This window comes from Telopea speciosissima, chromosome 9 (assembly GCF_018873765.1).
Source record: "Telopea speciosissima isolate NSW1024214 ecotype Mountain lineage chromosome 9, Tspe_v1, whole genome shotgun sequence".
Taxonomy (NCBI): Eukaryota; Viridiplantae; Streptophyta; class Magnoliopsida; order Proteales; family Proteaceae; genus Telopea; species Telopea speciosissima.
In genome coordinates, this window is record NC_057924.1 from 19,026,524 (window position 1) to 19,050,048 (window position 23,525).

Consider the following 23,525-nt stretch of genomic DNA (forward strand, 5'->3'; position numbering starts at 1 on the left):
TTTTCGAATATCTCTAAATGAATACAGATGTCCTTAAACGAAAACGGATGCAAAACGAATTTGAATTTCGATTATCCACTTACAACCCTATCTCCCTCCCAACTTATTTTTTTTGCCTGGTGTTCTTAAAAATCAAGCTTGGGAGGAGTAAGTGAGGACTCTGCCATACAGTTTCACTAAATGGCATCCACAAACGAGGCACAACCTCCACCATCCTTCTGAATTTTTTAACTTTTAACAATTTTTTAACTTTCTATGATTCAGTATACGTGTTCATTCAATATCCTCTCAAGATCAAGTACACATCAAAAGATCCTTTTCTTGTGCTTTTGGTTCAATCAGAACTGATGATGATCCCACTTAAATATTTGGTTCTCTTTCTTTAAATTATTATTATTTTTTTTAATAAAATGAAAGTTCTTCCCTTCTTTAATTTGGGAGCTTTACATCCTGCAATTACTGTCATGTGACTGAAAGTCTATTTAAAGGTTGACCATAAGGACCTCTATTCCTTCCCATGTCAAGTATTAACCAATTCCAGTATTCCATGTGGCAAAATAAAATACTAAAATTGAGGACAACAATGGGGATCTGGTGCACGTTGATATGTGTGCGATACAATCCAGTCGTTGAATGAATGTCCCCTGGGCAATTCTTAGTTCACTATTCTAGTTACAAAAAATTTCATATACTATGCTAGTGCCTCTATGTGTCTATCTCTCTCTCATTTCTCCTATGAAATTACATGTCTCCTATTATAAAAGGAAAGAGAGACACAGAGAGACACTAGCGTATGCTACAGAACCCAACATGAAACTCAATCCCAAGGTGTGTTAGAATATTTTCTTTACTTAACACAATGGGAAAAGATTGGTACAGTATCTCTGTATGTACAGATTCTTTTTCATGCTCTCTCACAAAATGTGAACGCACCACAAATGTTTTTTATATTTTATTTTTTGAGAAATGTTTTTTGTTGGGAGTGTGGCCCCATATGCGCACATGAAAGCATCAATAGGAGCATCAATATTGCATTTCATGGGGAATGAGGCGGTCATTTCATCTCCTCTATGTTTGCCACAGTCGATACATTCTCTCACAGAGTTCTTTTTATCTTTATTTTTAATCTATTTAAAAAAAATGGGATCTACATGGATTGATAACTTTTTTTTAGACCATTAATTGGTGGTAATAATGTAGATTCCTTCCCAGAGTGACAACATATAAAACCCTCTCCCTTAACCCAATCACTCTATGCCTTTCTTATGATCCCTTCTTTATTTTAATTTTAATCAAAATTGTTTTTTATTGATCAGGCGAATATGATGAAGAAAAGAAGTGTTGTTGATCTCTATTTCTATCTAGTTGATGTGGCAAAGATTATTGATATAAATCTTAAGCTTTTTCCAGAAGCAGATAAACTTGTATGGATTCTTGAATCGTTATCCTCTCCTATTACAACACGGTGTTGTAATGCATCGTGCGACGCTGCAAAGGCCATGTGACACAGCGGGCCCCATATGGTGCACATGGTCTCTACAGCCGCCGCACGCTGCGTTACAGCACCGTGCTGTAACAGGAGACGATAAAAATTCATGGACTCTTACCCATAACGGGGTCTTTATAGTTGTTGTCCAATAAAAATGCGAGTTTGGAGTTTCAACGAGCATCAACCTCATCGGTAGTCCCTAGAAGTTTGGTTCCAGATTCAGTTTGGATGACGATTTGGTAGTGTAGGACTCTTCCAAAACTCCAACGTTTCCTATAGAGATCATGTATTTCTGGACTTACTACTGGATATGGTTTGGTTCATCGGCATATTAATGTGGATTAGAGATGTAAACGGGTCGAATTCGGTCGGATAGTGACATTATCATATTCGTATCCGTTTATATTTGGAAGGATTCGGATAAATTCCGGATAGTGAATTTTTTAATCTGGATTCTCCTAAATGGATATGAACGCGGATCGAATACTAATTTTCGACTATCCATTGACATCTTTATCATTTTTATGATGAGGGTTAAGGTTGAGACTTGAGAGTTCAACAACTACCCTTTCTTCTACTCTTTTTTAGTTTTTAATTTTTTCACATAGATGTGTGATTTCCTGTATCACATTGCATAAAATAATATATATAAACAAATTGAAAATATCATAAAAGAATCACATTATCTTAACTCATAAAATTATAAAAATAAGATAACAAAATCCAATAAGGTAATTTAAAAAGATAGACAGACACAGAGATATATTTCAGATATATTATTACCGTCGGATTGCGAAATGAATCGGATAATAATTGGTCGGATAGAGGGATTATCATATTCGTATCCGATTAATTTCAGATGGATTTGGATTCTCCTAAACGGATACAAATGCGGATTGAATATGGATTTTCGAATATCCATTTACATCTCTAATGTGGATCCTTCGTGTGGTCGTTGTGGTTCTCCAAAAATTATCTCATATTTTTCTTGAGTGTGATTTTGCAAAGGCAATACGATTTGGAAGTGGCTTGGTTTATAGTATATCATCTTTGGTTGATCCTCAAATTTCATCTTTTATTGATAGCTGGAGAACTTTTTCAAGTGTTGGAAAGGATGACCATGGTAGAAGGCTGCTCTCTTGCAACTTTCATACTATGGCACATCTGGCTTGCTACATGTGATTAAGTGTTTGATCGTCGTGCTAAAACATCTAATGAGCTAATTCAATGCTCAACTGCCGCATTTGATGAATTTTACTCTAGTTCATCAAATTCCAATAGCAAGAGTGATATATATTTTTTTTTGATGAAATAGCAGGAGTGATATTGGTTTAAGGAGTAACCTTCCTAATCGTCAACTATCATGGGAACCAACATTAATGGGTGTTGTGAAGGTTAATTGTGATGCAAGTTTCCTTTCCACTACTTCTAAAGGAGGATTGGGTATGGTTTTTCGGAACCATCAAGGACGTTGCCTTCATGCTATTCCAAAACCAGAGGTCTTTCAATCTGTTTCGGTGGGCAAATCTTTGGCTATTAGAACAGCTCTTTTAGAAAGCATTTATGAGGGATTTGATTGTGTTAGAACAAACACAAATCAAAACATGAAAAGAAACAAAAACAGAGCAAGATGATACAAAGATTTAACGTGGTTCACACACCAGTATGGTGTGCTACATCTACGAGCGAAGATGAAGTTGTTTCACTATATAAATCGGAGAAAGTTACAATGGAGAACTCTCAAGAACACCCAAAATGGCGCTGTTGCTCTCTCCCTGAAACCCTAAAACGAAAACCCCCAAATCTTACTCTTTATAACAAAGTGGATAAAGAACATAAACACTCCTCCATCGAATCCGGGTCGATCCTTCGGCCCAAGTCCTCCGCTACCATCACAGATCTCAGAAAAAGTTTCATTCGGGTTGCCACAAAAAAAAATTGTTGGAGCAAGTCATTCTTCGAAACGGGTCCAAGAATTCAAGACACACATATCAGACTGTCTTTTAGTTGAAACTGATCACAAGGATATTGTCTCATATCTTCAACAAGGGAATGATCTTAAAGCCGATTTTGGATGATATAATCTATTTCTCATTCCATTATGAACCATGTAGTTTTTCTTATATTCCAAGGAAGCAAAATAGTTTTGTTGACTCCCAAGCAAGGAAGGCCCTGTCGATAACATATACAACAGTTTGACCAATTTCCGATCCATAGATATGAGACATGTGTTCTAATGTATCAATGTGTACTCCACATTAATCTTAATAAAGTTTCTCATTCTACCAAAACACAAACCGTTCAAAGCAAGAAATCCAGCCCAACTTATGAAGGCCATACACAAATCCATGTCCTTCACATTTTATGCCCATGTTCAGGTCCTTGGCATGATTCGTAATCTCGGATCGGATCGGCCAATATTGGCCGGATTGGATTGGTATTAGTTAAAGCCGATCTTGAGATTTGATCGCTACGAAAAGGTTTGACTGGATCGTTCCTTGGGTCTGTTAACTTGGTTGGATCTGTCGATCCGATCCAATCCTTGACCGATTCGATTGAATATTTTTTTATTTTTTCAAAGTTTTAAGTTTTTATTTTATTTTTTATATTATCTTGATCGATATTGATTGATACTAACCGATACCAACTGATATTGATCGATCCGATCAGGATAATATCGGCCGATCCAATCCCGAGATCAAAACACCCATCAACTTTGACCGATACATGACCCGATCCATAAAAGAATGATTTTGGGGGGATTTTTTGATCGATTCTGATCAATGTGCACCGATCCAATCTCAATCGATTCTGATCACTGGATTTTTGAACTTTGGTCCCTGGAGTCTGGACTTGAATATACAGTGATATGTACTGCATGTTGCAATTTAATGGAGGAAGCCTTGTTGTTGACATCTCCAATATTTGATATTTTTAATTTAATTACTACTGATTGACAAGATCCGTGACAATGAAATCCCATCAATCAATAAGGGCTATTTCAGTACCAAATTTTGACACTAGAACGTACAAACATACAATGTATGTTCAGCACTGGGACAAGACGTCCCTTGCCAAACACGTCCCTTCCACGTTTCAAAACCATTATTCTCCCCTTAACTTTTTTCTTGAAAGAGCAAATTATTATCAGGAAATTATAATGTGAACATGTATACAGGAGAAAATATGATAGAAAGACTACAGCTAACATATCCTTGTACGGTAAAGAGAAAATCATACGGAATTTCACTCATTCTTTCTCCCATTGCATTAAGGTATTATCATTCTCTCTCTATCAATTATTTTTTATTATTTTGGGGCAAGAGATATCTACTTGGTGGTGTTTCCTATAGACTCTCACAGGACACCGTGAGATGATGCTTCTGGTCTCTAGGTATATACCCAGATGTGTTCACCCATTGAAGAACATAGGAAAAACCACCAAGTAGAGATCTCTTTCCATTTGGTTATTATATCCAACATACTAGTCTTAGGTGTTTGTGTCAGCCAATTGATACCAATTCGATATCAATAAAGATTAAAAAAATTCAAATCATCTGATTTGATAGTGATCAATGTATCGATGTTGACAGTTTTGGTATTAAAACTGATATTGTGATCAATATCAATCAGTATTGGTGTATCGAAAAAAAATCAGTATTGGACTTATGTCTTTCACAATCGATTCTTCATATTGCATTATCAAATCGCCATCATGACACCATATTATCAAATCACCGTATCGTCAAATTGTAGCCATGATGCCATATCACCAAATCACTATCATGGTGTTATATTGCCAAATCATTGTCATGACATCGTATCACCAAATCATTGTCATGACACCAAATCACCACACTGCCATGACACCATATCACGAAATCACCGCCATAGCGCCATACCACCACCGTGACACCATATCACCAAAATCACCAAATTTTTGTCTTTCACCGTTACCGGTCCGATACGAATTCTGATCTAATATTGATATGAATCTATATTGATATCTTAATTGATCGGTATTGTATCGTTGAGAGAGAAAAGAATTATTATAATTGAATATAAAAAAAAATGGACCAAGTTTCTACCACCCAAGGAGAATGGGATCCCATTCACCGTGGGGCAGAATAGGATATTTTGGAACGTGAACCCTAGGATGGTGGGTGAACCATCCTCTACGAGTGGAGGGAACTTAGTCCTAAAAAAATGACAAACCGTAGTTTGGTCTTTGATGGGATTAAATAAAAGAGAGAGTGTGTGTAGAAGGAAGGAGGGTTCTCTAGAAGAGGTTGATGGTGAGTTCTCCCCTTCTCCTTGAAAGTGTGTCGCACAATTTAAGTACAAAGACCGCAACTATGATCCTTGTGCTAGGACCTGATCCGGACTCCTCGTGGAGAGTTGCTTCACCAATCTAGGATCATTATTACTCTGCCCATATGAAGTCCATAATGCCCTCCCCATTTTTTTTTTTTTTTGGTATCTATCCCAATACACCCAAACCCATAGATCTTTGTTCGCCATGGGTGGAGGGAAACTGCCTGCATAAGGGGTTTGATCCAGGCTGCATGGCCCTTGTCAGCATGGGGTCCAATGGGATCGCGTGCATATGCATCGAAGGAAAGGGGTGGGGTACGTGGTCATTTCACAACCCCATTGTGAGAGGGCGCAAGGGACACTACCAGGGAACATTCTTTTTCCTTGTATATGAATTTTTCCCACCATGCCAGATTGTAGTTTCTCTCTCACACGACTTGTTTTTTAGTAGATATATTTTATCCTACTTGCTATGAATATGTGTGCAAGGCAGTTGATACCTATTTTAGGACAACCATTGGTATGGCATGCAAATTCTTCTCCACCCTGCCAACATGTGGAACCCTCTCCCAATATAAACGTATTGGCATCATATACACCTAGAGGGGGAGAGGAGTTCCAGTGGATGTTGATTCTTATACAAGGGATCTATGTCATTAAATGAGGTGGTGCCCAATGAGAGGACACGCAGGTGCGTCGACCAAGGGGATTTTTCATTTTGTAAGGGACAGAGAGGTCATTTCAGTAGCGATTGCATCTAGGCAGGGGCTACGCAACCAGGAAAGATCTTTTTCACTCTCACATCCCGCACATGGACCCCACACTCTTTCTCATTAAAAATCCCCTAGTAGACGATTTGATCACCCCCCCCCCCACCATTGGTGGGAAACTACACTCTATTATCATAGTGATCCCTCTCCCTATATATATGGGGAAAAAGAAGGTTGCTAGGCTACATGGCACCTACGCCCAAACACTGGAAGGACAAAATGACTACCCCACCCGGTGAAATGAAAAATCCCACCCTTGTTGGATGTCCTGCAAGAACTCTCATTGACCCCCACACTGGTGCATGGCCCACGCAGTATGATAGTGATCTCCTTCCTATATATATGAGAAAAAATTTTGTTGTAATCAAAGTTTTTTTTTTTTTGATGAAGAAGGGTATATTGGAAAACAAAAGACCTATAGAAGTTTGTACATAGATGAAACATCATAGCAGTGAAAACCTATACTAGTAAAGTTCTTAGTAGCTTCAGCTAATTCACAGTAATTACTTATAGAGGTTCAGGGGATGGTAATTGAGAAAGGAGGGTTAAACATGTCACAAAGTCTCTTGTTGCAAAACCATATTTCTGTTAGGTTAATATTCTCCTTCTGCGCTGTTCTCCAGCCTTGGATGATCCCAAAAAGTTCCGCCTCAATAGCATCTGTTGTCTACAATCTACTTGCATCTGTTAGAAAATGTTGTCCATCTAACAAAATGTATAAAGTTCACTGAGCTAGTTTAAGATCGGGTTCTAAATTTCTGCGACCAGTAAACTAGGCAATTGTATGTCAACATTAGCATAAAATGAAGGGTTTGTTGGATGGTGTGTGATGTGCAGACATTCTTTGCTTGTGTTTGAACCCGAGGGGTAAATATTTAGATCTGAAAGCCACTGCAAGACAGAATGGATGACCGTCATGGGATCGGCCTTAGCACCACACATAAGTACTTTGTTCCATACATGCCATGTATAATAACAAGTAATAATAAAAACAGTGAAAAACCAAATTAAAGATTGTTTATCAAAAGCTGGTGAGCCAATAAGGGAAACACAGAGGTCAATGAAAGACGGAGCTGATAAATGCTCAGTTCTTAATCCAAGAGGGCCAGAAGCCCAGATACGCTTAGCCCAATCACATGATAAGAGATGCCAAATCGATTCATTGTAAGAACCACAGAATACATATAAAGGCTCGACGGATATCCATTTCGAAAGATATGCCCTGATAGTAATCAAAGTTGGTGAAAAATAAGTTGCAAATTATAACTTTACTTTTTTGCCTTTTTAATATAACACATTTCACTTCTTTCTGTGAAGGTAAAATCTTGTCATTACACTAATGCACTCAAAAAATGTGCAAAACAATGAAGATTTTAAAAAAAAAATAGCAAGATGATAAATTATTTTTAAATTATATCTTGGGGAAATGTTTTATGCAAGGCCATGTATGTACATGGTGGTGTCTTTCAACCGTTGGATAAGGGTGTCAACCGAGGGGCTCGGTCGGGCCTAGCCGGGCCTCACCATATTTTTTCCTTGCACCGTGATCGCCCGGCTATGTGGTCGGGCTGGCATATGGCAGGCATGGTGCGGTTTATACACAGTCAGTCGGTTTTCGGGCTACAATCGGGCTAAACAGGCCATAAACAGACTAATGACATGTTTATCTCTAAACGGGTTGTAAAAGAGCTATAAATAAGCTTTAAACGGGCTGTAAGCGGGCTTTTAACCTGTTTTAAACATGTCAGTCTGAGTCGGACTAGTAATCGGTCAATACCAGTCGGACGCCTGTCAGGTAGTACCCTTGCAACACTAGAAACGACCAAATGTTAGTCAGGCCGGGTTTGAGCCTGGCAAGTTAAATAAACGGACCGAGCCGATTTCAGATTTTTGCGATCGGGCTCAGTCGGGCCTGCCGATGCGGGCCTGAAATTGACACCCCTACCGTTGGATGGATGAGGGTGGGGGTAGAAGTGTATTAACACATCTCTTCTCTTCCCCCCCCCCCCTCCCAATCCAATGGATGAGGGCACAGCACCGCCGTACATAAAACCTTTTGCCTTATATTTTATGTGAACCATTTTCAAATTGTTTTGAAAATTTTTTCTTTTATATCTTAAAATAAATTTTAAGAACAAAATAAGTATATAAATAAATAATAAAAATTACAACTTCTCAATTGACCAGTCTAATTAGAAATTAATGAGAATCATTTTTATTTTTTTGATTTCAAAAAATTTTCAACGTAAGAAGATAAATTTGGGTTTGAAAATTGAAAAAGAGCCCTCGAGTCAATCCAACAATCCAAAACTACCTTCCTTTGCTTTGCTCAAAAATAAACCCAAAACCGCAATTACTGTCCACCACCACTTTCCAATCAAACCGCACTTCACAGTTCATATCTTCTTGACTTTCAAACCCCCCCTATTTACTCTTACAACAACCTCTTCTATTAGAATAATCCCACACTTATATCTCCTCTTTCCCCCTCCCTCTCTCCCATTAATAGTCTCTGCAAGCAAACCAAAACAGAAAAGAATCCTTTCTATAAAAAAGAGGGAAATTTAGCTACCCTTTTCCTCTGTTTTTAAAGCTACCAAACTTCTTCAGTCTCTCACTCACTCTTCACCCCCCCCCCCTCCTCCCTTTTCTTTGCATTGAAAGATCTCCAATTTTTCTCTGATGAAGATTCTAATAAAACACCAACATGTGTGGCTTTCCATGATTTCTTTACTTGGCTTCAGTAGGAATTGGCTTGTACTTTGAGTAATGGGCAGAACCATTTGAGTTTTAATGCAAAAGTGTAAGAGGGATGGGATAGTACTACTCTTTTCTTCTATTTATCCTTTCTCTCACAGGTGATTTTTGTTGGATCTATTTTTATTTATATAAATAATTTATTTATTTATTTTTCTTTTCTTCAAGTGCTTGTTTTTATTAATTGAGATGTACAGAACCACAGTGGTAGGTAAAGAAGTCTATAAGAATAGGGTGTTCGTGTGGGTTTGAGGTTATTGTGACAGAAAACAACCCTAATAACAAAAGGGCTTTCTGTGTTATTTCTTATTTGCAGGGTTGCCTACTTAGATTACTAGCTCTACCCATCACTCTCTATCATGGCTTCTTCTAACAGACACTGGCCAAGCATGTTCAAGTCCAAACCCTGCAACACTCATCACCAATGGCAGCATGACATCAACCCTTCTCTTGTTTCAAGTGGTTGTCAAAGAAACCCACACACTTCAGGTATTTATTTACTCTTATATCTTCTTATTACATACCCTTATAATTTAGGTTATACCCTTATAATTAGGGTTTTTTAGGTATCTATCTAATGGGAATGTGTTTTGGTTATGTGATAGTGCCTGGAAGTGAAGATAAGAGTCCAGAGCCAAAGCCAAGATGGAACCCTAAACCAGAGCAGATAAGAATTTTAGAAGCTATATTCAACTCAGGAATGGTTAACCCTCCAAGAGATGAAATCAGGAAGATAAGAGCTCAACTTCAAGAGTTTGGCCAAGTGGGTGATGCCAATGTCTTCTATTGGTTCCAGAACAGGAAATCAAGGAGCAAACATAAGCAGCGCCACCTTCAAACTACCAAGTCTCCGGTTGAACCAGCTTCAACAACCACTGTTTCGGTACCGGTTCAGGCCATCGCTGCACCATCATCATCGTCTTCGTCTTCGTCTGAGAAATCTCCTCCTAGGAGGATCAACAAGAGCATAGCTAATCAATCTTACTATTTCCAGCCTCAAGTAGACCTTTCTTCTCATGAACCATTCTTCTTTCCGGTCCAACCTCATGAAATCTCCTTCTCTGAAATTTCCAATCTGGTTCAATTCCCGGATCAATCGGTTGGACCTTGCTCGGCTGGGCTACTATTGAGTGAACTAATGAACCAAGGTGGTCTTCCAAAGAAAGACGAGCAAGTAAAGATGATGAAGGTAGATCAAGAACTGAACCCATTTGCTACAGCCACTACTAGTACTGTCACTTCCATCAATTCTATCTCTCCCACTACCACTGGTTCGACCACTCTCAATCATATTCATGGAGGTACGACCTTCACAACTTCACATCCCATCTCTGCATGTTGATGTATACATTGGCGTTGTCCTTCCCTAATCATTCATGTTGATGTATACATTGACGTAGTTAAAGATATAGAATAATTCACTTTTCATTTGGGTTCATAAATATCCACTTAGGTTTTTGTATTTTCTAATACGATTTCATGTTCGATGGTATCAGAACAAAGAGGTCATGTGTTTGACTTTTAAGAAGTTGTTCTTATCCTTAGTCATTCGAGCTTTTAGGTGAAACGATAGCGAATATTACAATTCATTATTGGCGTCAACAAATTTGACCCATTTTGAGATAGGACGTGTGCATGGCTGCGGCTTTCTTTTTTAATCCCTTTGAAGAGAAGAATAAGAAGAAGACTTGTTTGTGGTAGAAGTGATATGCACGTAATAGACTAGAAAGTCATGTCATACTGTATAGTATACTATATGGGTTTTTTCTAATTCTACGGCTTCTCAGGGGTGGCGGTGGTGGGCGAAGGAGGTGGAATGGCTCCGGTTGCTGCGGCGAAAACGATGGTTTTTATAAACGACGTGGCTTTCGAGGTGGGTGGTGGAGGAATAGTTAACGTTAGAGAGGCATTTGGTGATGATGCTATACTCATCAACTCTTCTGGTCAACCTATTCTCACTAATGAATTTGGTGTAACTCTTCAATCTCTTCAACATGGTGGTTTCTATTATGTGGTTCGTATACTAATTAACCATGGTTGAGTACTTACTTAATTATGGAGTTTGTTTTGATTGTTTTTAGTTTATTAATTATTTTGTATTTATGGATCTTATAGGTTTGGGAGAATGGTCGATGCTGAGTGGAAGGAGTTCGATCTGCATGAATCAAATCAAGTTTGTGGCTTTGATGGTTGATCTCAAAGTGTGTCTTTTTAAGTTTTTTATGTTTAATATCTTCTGTTGTTATAGACTATATAAGTATGTGGCTTTTGGAGGGTTTGATTAATAGGAAATATTTGTTGTAATATGGACCATGGTTAAGGAAATATATTGATGATCCACTATGATCATCTCTTTTTCTACCCCCAAAAAAAAAATTATGATGATCTCTCTCTTTCTCTCTCTTGATTACACATTTGCATGATCTCTATCTCTCTTGATGAGCCATTTTGATGATCTCTCTCTATCACCCATTTGGATGTTCTCTCTCTCTTGATGACCCATTTGGATTATCTCTCTCTCTTGATGACCCATTTTGATGATCTCTCTTTTGATAACCCATTTGGATGATATCCTCTCTCTCTCTCTCTATCTATGACCCATTTGGATGATCTCTCTCTCTCTTGATGACCCATTTTGGTGATCTCTCTTTCTCTTGATGACCCATTTGGATGATCTCCCTCTCATGATGAACCATTTTGATGATTCTTTTCTCTCTCTCTCTCTATGACCCATTTGGATGATCTCTCTCTCTCTTGATGACCCATTTTGATGATCTCTCTTTCTCTTGATGACCCATTTGGATGATCTCTCTCTCTCTTGATGACCCATTTTGATGATCTCTCTTTCTCTTGATGACCCATTTGGATGATCTCTCTCTTGATGATCCATTTTGATGATTTCTCTCTCTCTCTCTCTATGACCCATTTGGATGATCTCTCTCTCTCTTGATGACCCATTTTGATGATTTCTCTCTCTCTCTCTCTTGATGACCCATTTGGATGATATCTCTCTCTCTTGATGACCCATTTTGATGATCTCTCTCTCTCTTGATGACCCTTTTGGATGATCTCTCTCGATGACCCATTTTGATGAATTTTCTCTCTCTATGACCCATTTTGATGATCTCTCTCTCTTGATGACCCATTTTAAAGATCTCTTTCTCTCTTGATGACCCATTTGGATGATCTCTCTCTCTTGTTGACCCATTTTGATGCTCTCTCTCTCTGAAATCAAGTTCCAAAAATCAGTAACTAGAAGAAGAGAGGTACATAGCATTCATAACTAAACCAGGCAAAGCTGTACAATACGTACATAAATCCAGGCTTTGGACTCTGGAGAAAAACCCTAGTTGCTTTCCCATGCAAGTAAAGGAAGTTGGATTCAATTAGTGAAAACTTAATTTCGTTCTAAATTCAGCTCAAGCTTCCCACTTGTGGGTAGTACCAAAAAAACTGTAGGGGTTATTCCCAACAAATATTAGCTAAGATTAATTGATGACCCATTTGAAGATTTCTCACTCTCTCAAATGTCTTGGGAAGATGGAAAGGGTTGAGATAATCGAAGAGCTGTACAATCATTTAATGAACATGTGGAAAAGCTAAACAAATAATGTTTTCTCTCTTTGTGGGAGGCAAAATTAGTTAGTAGTTGCTTTTTTATGGGATAATCTAAGCTTCTGGTCATTTATAGAAGATTTGTAAAATTAAATAATTTAATGGTATTTCCATTGCCACATTGACACTCCATAGAAGAGAAGATTTGATTGTTATCTACAGTAAATTCGATTGTGTGCATTGAGTTGTACAGCACTGTTTAGTGGGTCTAGCAAATCTACTTTTTTTCCATTGCTTCATTCACACTTTTTAGAAGAATAGATTTGATCTGATCTGTAATGAACATTAAGGCTGTGTTTGGTATGTATTCTAGATCCATTTTGCATTTTCGGATGAAAAAAACAACTATTTTTATCATCCGAGAATGCGAAATCAACTTAAAATGCATTCCAAGAATCCATACCAAACGCTGCCTAAAATTAACTTCTCTTGGTTTTTTTTTTTAAGTTACATAATGTAAATTAAAGCGGCCATTTGTTTATGTCTTCTGAGTTTTGAGTATATAAACCATACATATGCATGATGCATCAGAGGTGAGCAAACCTCCGAGAGATGTAGTGCGGGGCCTACTTGAGCATCTCACGTTCAAGGACAAGGAAGCAATTTGTTCAATGTGAGAACATGGCATGAAGGGATACCATTACCATTGCAAAAAATATATGTTAGAATATTGAGAGATCAAAAGCAAAAAAGTTTCCTTTATGGTAGGAGAGCTTTCAGCCTGTCACTTGTACGAATTCATTCAGAACCCTATAACAGAACTTGTTTAAAAAATACTTTTAGGTTGAATCGTGCCACTTAACACTTTTTAAGACCGTAGACACCTCTTCTGATGCAACCGAAAGTATTGTGAATCGACCTCCAAGATAAAAACATCTTGTTGACTCCCCCAGTAATCATGCACTCTATTACTAGCGTTTCGAGTATTAAAGGATTGTGCTCAAACTAAAAAGAAAACACTTCAACTAGTATGATTTGAAGAACTCAAATGCAAAAGTATAACAAGATTGCAACACACACAAGAAAGACTTGAAGGAACCTATATTTTTAGGGTTCACGGGGAGAGTCATGAAAGAAGGAAACCAGGATTTTGAAATCGACAATGCATGAGATGCCAACATGAAATAAAACCTATGACCAAGATGTGGAGAAAAAAGATGATGTATACTAAAGAACGAGAGAAAATCATCCATGGTTAACCATATCATTCCAAAATAAAACATTTAAAGAAATATACCATGGAATCATCATGAAAGGGGAAGGGAACATGGCCAAAACATGCAAGACAACATGGAATATGCACAAAACCTAAACTAGGGATACAAAAGAAGGATAGAAGAGTGACATGCATGATCAAAGAACATGAACAAGTATGGAACAATATACCAAAACAACAAAGCAATGGTGCATGACCACTACCTAGAGAGATAAGATCACACATCCTTTAGGGAAATGCAAAGCAAGTAAGGGGAGAAAGAAGAGTGGGATTATGTAGGTAATCAAAAACTATGTTTAGAACCTTACCTAATGGGAGGCCAAGATGGATAAGAGGTTGGAGACAACTCTTAACTAATGAGAGAAGCCTCAACTTCAGATTCGACTCACCTACACTTAGGGTTTCTTAATTTTCTCTCTCTAGCCCACTCTAACCAAGGAGAAACTCCAAAACCAAGAGTTTGCCAAAGGATCCCTCATAACGTGATAGGACCTTGTATCTATAGATTTAGGAAGTACTACACAGCCATTAGAACGTAGCGCGAGCGCGAGCGTCATACCTCTGACAGGTTCTAGTCAATATTTATAAATCGACCAGGTTACCCCTATAAATAGGGGTGACCCCACCCTCATTTTCAATGTCCAAGGGCGAGTTCCGCACCCATTTTCTCCCATTTTGCTCCTTTTGAGCCTTCCCACATGCCTTTTAACCCACCTTTTGCTAGCTTTGATCATCCTTCCACATGGGTAGATCCTTCGATTATCCTACCTAAAGATTGTTTTGGTTCGAAATCTTGTTTTCCCTCAATCCTTGACCCATATTTAGCCCATATACAGTCATTGCTCTGTCTAAGTACAAGTAGCAAAAACCTATATACAACCGTTACTCTGTCCGGAGTCCGAGTAGCAAAATTCCTATTGCAGTCGTTACTCTGTTTGAAATATGAGTAGCGAAACCCCTTTTACATAGCGATTACTCTGTCCGACAAGAGGGAGGCAAGCTGATCGTCCGTCTCCACCTGGGCCATGGGGACACCTCATATTTCGTATCTTTTGCATTTTCTTTATTTTGATTAATTTCGCTTGCAGGTATACATCTCTACTTTTCCTTTTATTTTGGACACAGTGTAGACTATTAAAGTAGTTTACTTTAGTGTACATAATAAATAATTTTTATTCTTTTCTTTCCTATGTTTGATGCATCATAATCTAGTCTTACATGTTGATATAGGATGTGTTACTATGGGAGAATTTTTGGAATCTAGCATCTAGTAGAAAGACTTGTTTAACTAGGCGAGATGGGGTGCTAATACTTTTCCACGCTCATAACCTGACCACTTACTCAAAATCTCTGATCAGACCATATGGAATCACATAGCCCTTTCCGCTCACCCGGGATGAGGCTACACCCATGGGTCCTAGGTCCGAATCCTAGGTGGTGACTCCATTTATTTTAATTTATGAAGCATGATCCCAACCCCTTATGTTGATACATCAAACTCTGTCATTTAATTAATTGGTTCTTTTTACCTTAAGATATACAAACACACACAACAATTGAGAACTTAAACCATGAATGTTGAATTTATAGAAGAGCGCACCAATTATTAAGTTTCATTAATGTTCCTTCAAAAGCAAAGGTATGCTTTAATGGAGTATTTGATCAATTATGTTACTTAATAGTACTTACTTGTGGCAAATGTATTAATGTTAAAATGCAAAATGCAACCTAATTAGTTCAGATAATCATTAGATATATAGCTCAGATCTGAACCTACCCAGTTTCAGTTGATGGGAAAAATCAATCAGTTGCAGATAGATAGGCTTTTCAGATTTGAATATGCAATTGTACGATCGATCAATCGATCGAAGCTTATAAACAAAATTTAAACACATCATCAAGGACGTACGAGCGTTCCATCAAAAAAGGACGTACTAGAGGGACTCTTGCATGCAACGCAATGTGCCGCGTATCGTTCCTTTCACACGAGGGGGAAGTCAGATTGAGTCAGTACTCATCAGGATTTCAGTAGTGGAAGGAAGGAAGGAAGGGATAAATGTGTTTGAGGGCAAATAGGAAAGAGTGAAAAAAGGGGTTTTCTGTCGTTCCATTTTTAGGGTTTTCAAGTTCTCAAGTTCTCAAGTGGAAGTGGGAGACACTTAGTTACTCAAGAATTTAAGCCATGCATCGTCTTCTTCGATGAGTAGTCGTCAATTCAAGCCTGGATTGAGTGGTGCAGGCCATTTACGTGCGAATTGGCTTCAACAGTAGTGGCGTGGCGTTGAGTGAAAGAGAGGGCTATAAAATCCTTTACGGGTCGACTGGTCTGCACCACAAATTCTTTCTCACTTCTCCCTTTTTGGCGTCTGTGAATGAGCGACAATCAAACCATGGTTACTGTTAGTAAATTTTATTTTACCAATGACAGCAACTGAAGGAATTGAAAAACACATGGATTACTCCCATGTTACAAGCAAAACTGACATTTTCATATCTCTCTCTCTCTCTCTCTCTCTCTCTCTCTCTATGTGATGTGTGCACCAACCCATTTCAGCTGTATTCTCAAAAGTAATGTTATTTGAATATCTATACATAAATTTGACATTTTAAAACAATTTTCAAAGCCCTAGAGAAATATTATTGGTCCAGCAGTAATGCAGCTAGTAGTGTAGGGGACTTGATTTATGGATCAAATCCCACTTTCTCTTGGTATTGGGTAAGGGTGTCAAAATCTAGCCCGAACCAGTAAAATCGATCGAAAAAACCCGGATTGAAGAACACTACAAATTGTGTGCGGTGCTCCTGCGCCCAGATACACTGGTGGATCCTAATCCTCTACTGTTGCCCCGAGCTGCCCGATAGGACCATGTTGCGCAGACACAGTAAGGTGGGGGAAATGACCTCCTTACCTCTACTCGTGCAAGGCACTTGGGCAGGGGTAAGGAGGTCATTTCCCGCATTGTCTGCACAGCACAGTCCTGTCGGGCAGCTCGGCAGTAGAGGATTCAAATTGCACACGGGCATACAAAATGACCACCACGCACCTTCCCGAAGGCACAGTGATCATTTCGTGAACCCTTGTGTCCGGGCGCAGGGACAGCATACTGCACGTACCTAGGTAGCGTTCTCTTTCCCATCAAATTAAAAGAGAAAGTTTTCCTTCACCATGTAGTGAAGATTCACCACACTATCCTAGGGTTCACAAACCCCTATAGGGTTTTAGTATATTGCTTGAATTATTTTTTCAATATCCTCCCGTATTCATCTGAAATCCCGTGAGTTCACATTCATCATGGCTTAAGGAAAACTTGGTCCCAATTTAAATATATAAATTTCGATGCATTTAGTGGCAAGCAAATTTTTTTTTGAAGGAAGAACATATCTAGCTGCCCTATCATTTTGTATTTTAACTATTGGATAAAATCAAAAATCCCATTTATACGTCACCTTTGTAATTTGACAATCTATCTCAATCATATGGCCTGCAAAGTGCAAACACACGCTAAGCTTTTATTTTTGCATGACATTACCATGCGAAAGCAAGAGGTCCTTTGCAAATCCCTTTAATCCATGAGTACTGAGGTGAAGGATCAAAGGGTTAACCAGAATTTAAAGAGTAATATGTGTAGTTATAGTTTGCTCATCGCGATACTTTGGGCCTACACCTAGCTTCAAATTGGGCCCAAAAAGTTTATGTTCTTTCGTAAATCAAACCTGGGCTGGGCTGGGCTGGGCTAGTTCAGGTCTCAACATTGGTTAAAGCAAAGGAAGTACATTACAGAGCTGAAAGCCTGAAAATCCTGCTTTCCAATACTCGGAGTTGATATTTAGAACAGTGGTGAGCCCTTCAGAAAACTCTGAACCTGTCCATCAATGTGCCATCTTTGAAGCCATTCTCAAACCATTGATCAATGTTCCAAAACCAGACCAAACTCAACCTCCACAATGGCTTCTGGGTAAGTAGTTCACATGAACCCGGTTCATTGGACTCACATCACATCTTGGAAGAATAAAATCATGTCATATATATATGAAGAATGAACTCAACTTTAACAAAACTAGGCAAGTTGGTGTCCTAAAGCTCATTAGCTGAACCGATTAAATCGACTGAAATGGAATTCTTTATCGAATCGGTTTTGGTTTTGATTTTTATAAGTCTTTAAACCGGTAATTAGGGAGAAAGAATGCTAACTGGGCATGTGCGGTGCACTGTCCTTGCGCCTAGACACAGGGGCACATGAAATGACCGTCGTGCCCCCATAGAAAGAGGGAATTTCTGGGGGGCACAGCGGTCATTCACGCGTCCCTATGTCTTGGCGCAAGGCCAGCGCATCGAACGCACCTGGTAGCGTTCTCTTTTCCTAAATTTTTATATGGTTTTATAGATATATTTTTTTTATATATATGAAAAATCTAGACCAATTAGTGTGTGTTTATCTTAGGGGTGTCAAACGGTCAGTTCGGCCTCGTTTCGATCGAGTTGAATCGATTTCGGTCTAGGAATGAGTGAGACTAAAACCAAACCATTAAGGAACTTTGGTTTCAGTCTGGTATGGTTTTCGGTTTATTTCGTTTTTCATTATCAGTTAATACCGATTCAGATCGATCGGTTAGTTGTCAGGCTTAAACCACAATGAAATGTTACATTCGTAACTGGTACTAATGAAAGATTCGGTAAAAATACTAAATCATCTTCTCCAAATCAAACAAGTAAACAACCAAGAATAGGAAAATTAATGTGATATGTTGATATTGTAATCGAAACAAAGATGAATATATAAATTGTAAGGGGAAGATTACTAATATTTTTTTGGTGAAAGTCTCATGGATAAAGGATTAAGTGATCTTGGATCCATGGATCGAAATGGCAACCATCCTACTACATGATTCAGAAGAAAGATTACATGATTCAAGAAAGACTTTAAATATAAAATACCCTCGAGGATAGGTTTGAGGATAAGAGGTGTTGTTAAAACCCCATGTTGCAAATAATTTATCACCTCCTTATTATCTCCTTCTACCTCGAGTTGAGCAAAGTCCTCTGATATAGCCTCCAACATCACCGAATGAATCATCATTACTTCTCCGACCACTGGTAAAGAGAAGGATGATGACTTAGAGATAGAGAAACGTGACTGACCATGATGATCCCGACAAATAAAACTGATCCCTCCATGGACTGATTCATTAGGAAGGATAGCGTGACAATTAGCTTTGTAGACATTTGGTGGAGGCAGTACCCATATATAGGTGGTGAAAAATAGATATCCCGATCCCCGCTTGGAGCATTTGATTGTGGAAAAAGTAAAAGAGAGCTCATAAAAATTAGATTCCGCCATTTGGATTACTAATATTGAAATCACTGGATAATTAGAGTTTGTGGCTAAAGATCATTGTTACAAATCAACTCATTGTTTATCATTTGTAAGGGGAAGATAACTAATATTGAAATCAATGGATAACTAATCACTAAGAAGATAACTAACATTGAAATCACAAAATGAACCCTACTATCAAATAATTCATTTAAGTGTACAATTAATTTTATATAGTGAACAAAGAAATCAATGGAGCCATTGTTAGAAATCAATTTCCCTATTAATAACCTCATACTCATTGATAACAATTCCCCTTACAACCAGAAATCTTCTCACTAATATTAAGATCAATAGATAATCAATTCATAACCTCATACTCAATAATTTTTTTTATGGGTTTCACTTGGTTTGGTTTTCGGTCTAGATATTGGTTGATTTGGTGCGGTCCGGTTTTTAGCCGCTCTCATCATACTTCAATCCAAAACCAATCCGATAATGATCGGTTTGGTTCGATCCAGGTTTTTTTAGGCGTTTTATCGATTCGGGCTAGCTTTTGACACCCCTAGTTATCTCTCGTCCCTTCTATGAAATGACATATTTATCCCCTATTGTGAAAAGATAAAGATAGATACAAAGAGACGCTAATGTACGCTAGGCAGCCGGACAGCGAACTCAATCCCTCATTTATATAAGGTGTCGCAAGGTTATTGGCCAAAGCCAGAGTACAATGCACGCCAACTTTGAATAACTTAGCAAGCAAGAATACACAAAATCTGATTTATTTTCTTCCCTTGATATGCTTTTCAAAGCACCTTTAGCTAACCGTAGTGAAGCATATTTGGATCTTTTACTTCTAATGGCAAAAACTTTATCGATTTAAAAACAAAGCCACAATAAGTTTCTAATTCCTTGTTTATATATTTATATAATGTCTTAATTAATCCAAAACTTGATCTAGGTTGATGACACAACTACTCAAGTGTGAATTTCATATGGAAAATAATTTATAACTTCAATTCCCAAAAAAAAATAATTTATTACTTCAGACAATCTCATCTTTTGATCTTTCTTCCTAAGCTTAGAGATACATGGATATGTATCTATTTATAAGATTTCAGGCTGGAAAGAAAAGGTCAAGTTCACACGTTTGGTTGAATTTTTCTTCTATTTCATAACAAGAATAGGTATGAACTATATACCAAATAAAAGTATTGTTTATAAGGAAAGAATTATCAGATTGTTTTAGATTCTAAGACTCAAATTGGTAAGATAATCTTATAAGATCTTTGGGGAAAAGAATGCTACCTAGTCATGTGGCCACCTCACCTTCATGGAAAGGTGGAAATCCCGCCCCTTGTGATGCATGCGCACATGCTATCATTGACCCTGCATTGATGTAGAGGCCACGCGATCAGGTATCATTCTCTTGCCCAAGATGTTTTTAACCCTTTTGTCATAAATCTCAAACTAATTTGACGAACTCCAAGTTCACACGAAGAGAGACATGAAACTTCTTTTTATTTTTGAAGTTTTAGGCCAAATTAATCCCTTGATATATAGGGTTCTGTTTACTGGTTGTTCTCTCCCTATTTAGGAATTTCATAGATTTTAATCACATTTCTTTTTTCATAGTCGAAATAATGTAGAAATTGAAAACCCTAGCTATGAATCAAGTATGCATGTCAAGGTTAAAAATAAAAAAAAATAAAAATTGAAAATCGAATTGATCAGTGCCAATTTGGATTTTAATTAATCAGAATTGGTCAGAATCGGAGTAGAGAATCAATCAAAATCGACTGAATCGGTCATGGCCAATTTCGATCAATTCACCAATCTAATTCCCGATTCTTAAAACCGTGTTTTTGGGCGATTATAATGAATAGCTTGACAGAGATTGGAAATCTCTGAAAAATGGTTATAAAGTCACAATTGATCACATAAAAATGGGGGAAAAGTGGCTCCACACAATCTTATATTATGCAGATCTTCATATATGATCTTACTATTCAAAAAGGGATGCCAATATGCTTCCTAAGAATAAGCAATCTTTGTACCTTAATATGATTAGAGAGTTGAATCCTTTGGAGATTGATGATTGACAAGAAGAATTTATTATCTGCTTCCCTTTCATATTCATGTGGGACTATGAGAGTGGGGCCCACCATATTAAATGCAATTATGCTACCCTAGGGACCACCACATGTGTGACATGGGTCGTCTCCAAAATAAACAAAGCCATGTCTGAGTCTCCTTTGTTGTACCTCGTTCAAGTTCAAGTTTGGAACTAAATGTCAAAGAGGAAAAAAGTAAGGACATCAACCGGTCAGTCTCTTTACCCAAAAGGCAAAAGAGTCAATCCTGGTTGATTATTAATTTTTCCACACCAATTTAGGAAACACATCATGCCAGCCTAACCGTCGGATACTAGAGAGGATTTGAATCCACCAATTTAAGACCATATTATATTAGCTAATCAGGTCTCATAGATTAAGTATGAACATGTTTATATTCAGTCTCTGGGTTATCAGTTTGTAATTGGAGTTAAGTTAATCGGACTAATTATATTATACTTAGCATTTAAACAGACAAATTGGTTATAAACAGTCGTAAACATGCTATAAATGTGATGGTGACTCAGCAATCTCCGATCATCGAAAGATTCTTTTTAATATGTTCCAACACCAGTTCTTTGTCCTTTCCTGAAGGATGACTAATCAGGCTATAAACAGGCTATAAATGGATGGTCTCAGTTGATTATGGTTGTTTAGGCTAGAATCAAGCACCATGAATTCCAAAATAACAATCGGTCTACACCCAACACCGGACCATTTAAGAACCATTTGGTCCGGTTTCGGGATTTAACCTGTCATTTCAATCGGGCCAACCAATACGGGCCAGATTTTGATACCCCGAAAGAAAAGCAATTATAAATACTTATAAAAGGGAGAAGATTTCTCATGCTATCAATGTAGGAGACATCTCCCATACTACACCAATGATAGTGTAGGAAACGATATCATTCACATAGGACTCACATGATCAAAGAAGGAAAGAGAAAATTTAAAAAAAAAATCATGTAAAATGAGGGTACATTGTCTGTGTGGGAAGTTCTTTTCCCTTCATGTACATATATAGGTGACATTCATATTACCAAAATACCTTGAGATAGTGATGTGAGGTGCTGGAGAGAGGGGAGAGGACCCAAAACAGCCAAGTCTGATGTGGTGCGGAAGCTCTGAAATAATCACTTGTTACTCTACTCCCAAAACAACCAATGTAAAACACTACCAAAACAGCTCAAGGCAGTTTTAAAAGTAACAACCAGCAGAAGGTTTTTAATAGCAACATCATAACATTCATTAATGGGTGCCCTCAAGTGATTGCTATGTTGCAATGCCCAAATGAATCAACCTCTTGAAAATGCAGCTCGTAGTCCAATCCTCACATGATGAAATACAAACAGTAGCTATGCACAAATACAAGAACAATAACTACGCACGCATATAAGAACAATATGTTTCTACCAAAAAAAAATAACAATATGTTAGTTGATGTAGCATATGATTGCCACATTAGCATAATTAATTGTTTATTTAAATTTTAAAATTAAATTCTGTAACTATCTTCACTTCCTTAATGGTAGGAGATGGTTTTAATTTTAAAATTAAAGCTAGTAATGAAGTCATGTAAACTTACACTTAATGTTTTAATTAAGCAGTGCAGTAATATAAACTTCTCTTACCATATATCGCTCATGCGATCTCCATGCAATCCGCCATCTCCATTATTCCTCATTATTCTGTATTATCTTGTATTCCATAATTATTCTTTATCTTTCCTTGCAATTAGAAATAGATTTAGACTATTCTTTACGTATATATATCTTGTAATTGGAATAGAGAATCAAGTGATTTCATCCACATTGGATAATCACGTTTAACATGGTATCAGCCAAAACCCATGATCCTTGATATTTTTTCCATTTTCTTCTTCTTCTCCACCATGACTGGGATCCTTCCACCGCGGCAGTGCTCACCAATGCTGCT

General features: G+C 37.7%; 1 protein-coding gene across 1 annotated transcript; it reads left to right on the top strand.

Moving 5' to 3' along the window:
- The first annotated feature begins 9,674 nt into the window (after window positions 1-9,674).
- LOC122640773 (WUSCHEL-related homeobox 9-like) lies at window positions 9,675-11,498 on the top strand. The gene is made up of 4 exons (XM_043834022.1): window positions 9,675-9,819; window positions 9,936-10,631; window positions 11,118-11,344; window positions 11,446-11,498. The coding sequence occupies exons 1-4, from the start codon at window positions 9,690-9,692 to the stop codon at window positions 11,467-11,469; spliced, it is 1,077 nt and encodes a 358-aa protein (XP_043689957.1). The 5' UTR covers window positions 9,675-9,689; the 3' UTR covers window positions 11,470-11,498.
- Window positions 11,499-23,525: the final 12,027 nt, after the last annotated feature.

Coding starts and splice junctions, on each gene's coding strand:
- LOC122640773 (XM_043834022.1), top strand. CDS start 9,690: ATGGCTTCTTCTAACAGACACTGGCCAAGCATGTTCAAGTCCAAACCC. Junction 10,632..11,117: donor TCTCAATCATATTCATGGAG/GTACGACCTTCA, acceptor ACGGCTTCTCAG/GGGTGGCGGTGGTGGGCGAA. Junction 11,345..11,445: donor ATGGTGGTTTCTATTATGTG/GTTCGTATACTA, acceptor TGGATCTTATAG/GTTTGGGAGAATGGTCGATG.